Source organism: Plectropomus leopardus, unplaced genomic scaffold (genome assembly GCF_008729295.1).
Source record: "Plectropomus leopardus isolate mb unplaced genomic scaffold, YSFRI_Pleo_2.0 unplaced_scaffold20545, whole genome shotgun sequence".
Lineage (NCBI taxonomy): Eukaryota > Metazoa > Chordata > Actinopteri > Perciformes > Serranidae > Plectropomus > Plectropomus leopardus.
Window position 1 is genome coordinate 1,195 of NW_024622212.1, and position 3,306 is coordinate 4,500.

The following is a 3,306-nucleotide window of genomic DNA, read 5'->3' on the forward strand; positions in this document are numbered from 1 at the left end:
GTTCAAAAAATGCCACCTTTTAATAGCAATGTGTTGAATGAAAATGTACGTTTTTGACTGCTGTCTCACAGGGCTCTTGGGATCATACATTTTGTGAAGACAGTTATTTTGTCAATCACAATGTATTAAAATATAAATGCAAAAAGTCTAAAAAAAAAATACTTGCAAGACCTATAAAATAGCCATGTTAATTTTTAATTATAACAACCAAGTAGATAAATAAAACCCCAAAATTCCTGTTAAAAAAGTCCATCATGATGCTGCAGGACAAATAAATTCACTTTTAACCTCATAAACAATATAAAAATTTAATGAGAAAAAAACCTTTAAAATCCTTTTTAATAATGTGGAAACATTTGTTGGACCAATTTAATTTTTATTAGTAATCAACTTAAAACCGCGAGTTTATAATAATGGTAACAGTACATTAAACTTGAAAATTCCTTTTAAATTTGTGAAAAACTTAATTTTTATGAATCAACTTTAAAATGTGTTCATAAATACGGTTATTTAATATGTAACCATCATAATTATGAACATAAGTTTTTAAGTCGATTACTAATAAACTCGTACAACTTAATTAGTTCCAACCAAAAGAAACTCTGAATTAATATTTACCGAACTTCCATATTTATGAAGACACGTTTTAAATTAATTACTTATTAAATCAAGTTGTCCAAACACATTTTTTCACACTGTCCAGTATTTAGCATATGTTATTTTTATTTTGCACATAATTGTGAATGTTGGCGGGTAAACTGGTTTTAGGATGTGGGAATGACTGATTGTTTCAGAGCTGCAATTTTGCACAAATTTAAGATTTTTCGTGATGAGGTGGGATGTGGGAATAATGATGTTTGTAAAATTTTGATCAGATTTTGTCGTTAATTTATTTTAATTTATTAATTTGTTTCACCTACCTGCCCAGGGACCACCGGCGGAAAATACCAGCTTTGCTAAAACCTTTTAAAATGCATACTGTCTAAATAAAATTACATTATTTAAAAGGAATTTCAAAGTTTTACGGTAAATCTACAGAAGCTGGTTGGCTCACATATTCATCAAAAAGGGAGAGATGTTTTTCACATAATTTTTGGTATTTCCCCGTAACGAAGGAGTGAAATAACCTTCAGAAATCTTTGAGCATCACAAGATAAGAGTCACATGTACAGCTTCATAAATACAAAATAAAAAAACGTACAATGATCCGTTAGTTTCCGTCTCGGGACTGAAACTGCTCGCACAGTCACGAGGCCGAAATTGTGCACAATTAAGAGTCCCTGCTCCGAGGAGCTGGAGTGCTTTTGTCTGGTGATCAGAGCCCGGCGGAGAGGACGAATCCCCCAGCATGCTCTCTGACTCAACGCCACTCTGTGGAAGTGCTCGGAGCGAGCGGAGGCGGATCAGGAGTACAGGCTCCAGTAGATGGTGTTGAAGAGCAGGTAGGAGAGCGGGAACGCCAGCCGCGAGTACGAGTCGATCATGTAGCTGTTACTGACGAACAGGTTGACGTTCTCGCGGATGGACCGCTGCCGGCGGAGGCGGGTCCCCTCCGTGGGCCGGGCGTCGGGGACTTGGTCCGGCGTGGTGAGGGGGTCAGAGGTCAGCGTGGGTGCAACTCGGGAGAACGGAGTCAGCTCAATGTCGTTGTCGTGGAAACAGCCGTCAAAGGCCATCGCCTGGCTGGCGTTGAAGGTGGACGGGATCTGAAATATTTAGAGAATAAAGGTGATTTTTAACATTTCATAGTTTTATACTTTTATACTCTAAAACCTCCGAGATTTATCTTTACACACCCTCACCTTTATGTCTTGCAGCTGTATTTTATTTCTTTATTTTGAATGTTTTAATTTTTGTGTTCGTTTTTTTTTGTTTTGGGTTATTTACATGTGAGTATTTTTTTCCTCCCTCACCTGCCTGAAAAACAAAAGCAGGTCAAACTACAGGCCCTCTGTCTGACAACCTCCGTCTGCCCAAATTTATATACACGTCAGTTTTATACAATGTAGACCGTCAGTGGTTCCCAGCTGGTCCGGTCCAGGGTTCAGGGTTCATTACTTCAAGGTCAAACTGTCAATTTTAATTGGCAGAATGTAAAAAACACGTTGGCTTGGAGAATAAACAAATAAAAAATACTGCGAGAATAAACAGAAACAACACTTCAAAATAAAAGCGAGACCTGGAACCAATTACTTACAGAGAAATTGTGTCCAAATATTTACTTTAATATAAAACATGATTTTGGGTGACAGCAATGCAAGTGATATTCTGTGAATATATATATATATATTTTAAGTTATCTTCACTTTTTATGTCTTTGCACTTTAAGACTTTTTTTCGATTTAATTAATTCAAAGACATTTGAATGAATGCCTTATTTTTAGACTGATTAATTTAACACCTTTTAAGACTAAATGTTTCCACCAATAAAAAATATTGGCTGTAATGTTCCTGTTTGGCCACTAGAGGGAGACACTAGGTTAAATATGTGATTTCCACCACGCGTCTCCTCCTGTTGTGTGTTTTGGTTGTAATTGTCCCTCTTTGCTCCCCCTCTGACCTTCCCCCTCTTCATCTTCCTCATCTCCTCCAGAGTGGTGCAGTAGTTCACCGCCGCGTATTCGATCACAGACAGGAACACAAACAGGAAGCTGGTCCACAGGTAGATGTCCACTGCTTTCACGTATGACACCTGGACAACAAAGAGACACGTCCACAAAGTCACACACAACCGATGGAGTCCTGTGCCGGGATTTGCACCTTTAACCACATTCGGATCATTAAAATCCACAAAACAGACATAAAAATACACACAACACTTTGTTTTTACGTCACAAAAAATCTGTCCCGCTGCACCTGCAGCCTCCCGAACCGACACAAACACAGCTGTTACCTGAGGCATGGAGGAGGACACGCCGGTGATGATGGTGGACATGGTGAGGACGGTGGTTATACCTGCAGGAGACAGAACGGAGGTTTTAAAAATCACAGCACGTCTGTGTTCAGCACGACCTCTGACCTCTGGAGGGTCCGCTCTAAGAGAACGCCTTCGAAAAAATACTTCAAGCTTTGTCTGAAGATCTGGCAGATAATGAAGCCAGCAATGAAAAAAGCACATAAAAACACTCAAATCTGTGCAAAAAATGCTTACAAATGTGATTTTTGCACAGATTTGAATGTGCAAACTGTGATTTTTCTCATTTTCCTCCTATGATACAGGGTGATTATAATTATATGACTAGTAAATACTGAAAGACAAAAAATAGTCTTTTTTCTGACAATCCTGATTTTTCTGAGTAATACCTA

At 38.3% G+C, this 3,306-nt stretch overlaps 1 protein-coding gene across 1 annotated transcript; it reads right to left on the reverse strand.

Annotated features, from left to right (window-relative positions):
- Positions 1-721: 721 nt before the first annotated feature.
- Positions 722-2,960, reverse strand: LOC121965561 (gamma-aminobutyric acid receptor subunit rho-3-like). Its single transcript, XM_042515700.1, has 3 exons — positions 2,894-2,960; positions 2,561-2,692; positions 722-1,706 (listed from the first exon to the last, which is right to left on the reverse strand). The coding sequence occupies exons 1-3, from the start codon at positions 2,933-2,935 to the stop codon at positions 1,404-1,406; spliced, it is 477 nt and encodes a 158-aa protein (XP_042371634.1). The 5' UTR covers positions 2,936-2,960; the 3' UTR covers positions 722-1,403.
- Positions 2,961-3,306: the final 346 nt, after the last annotated feature.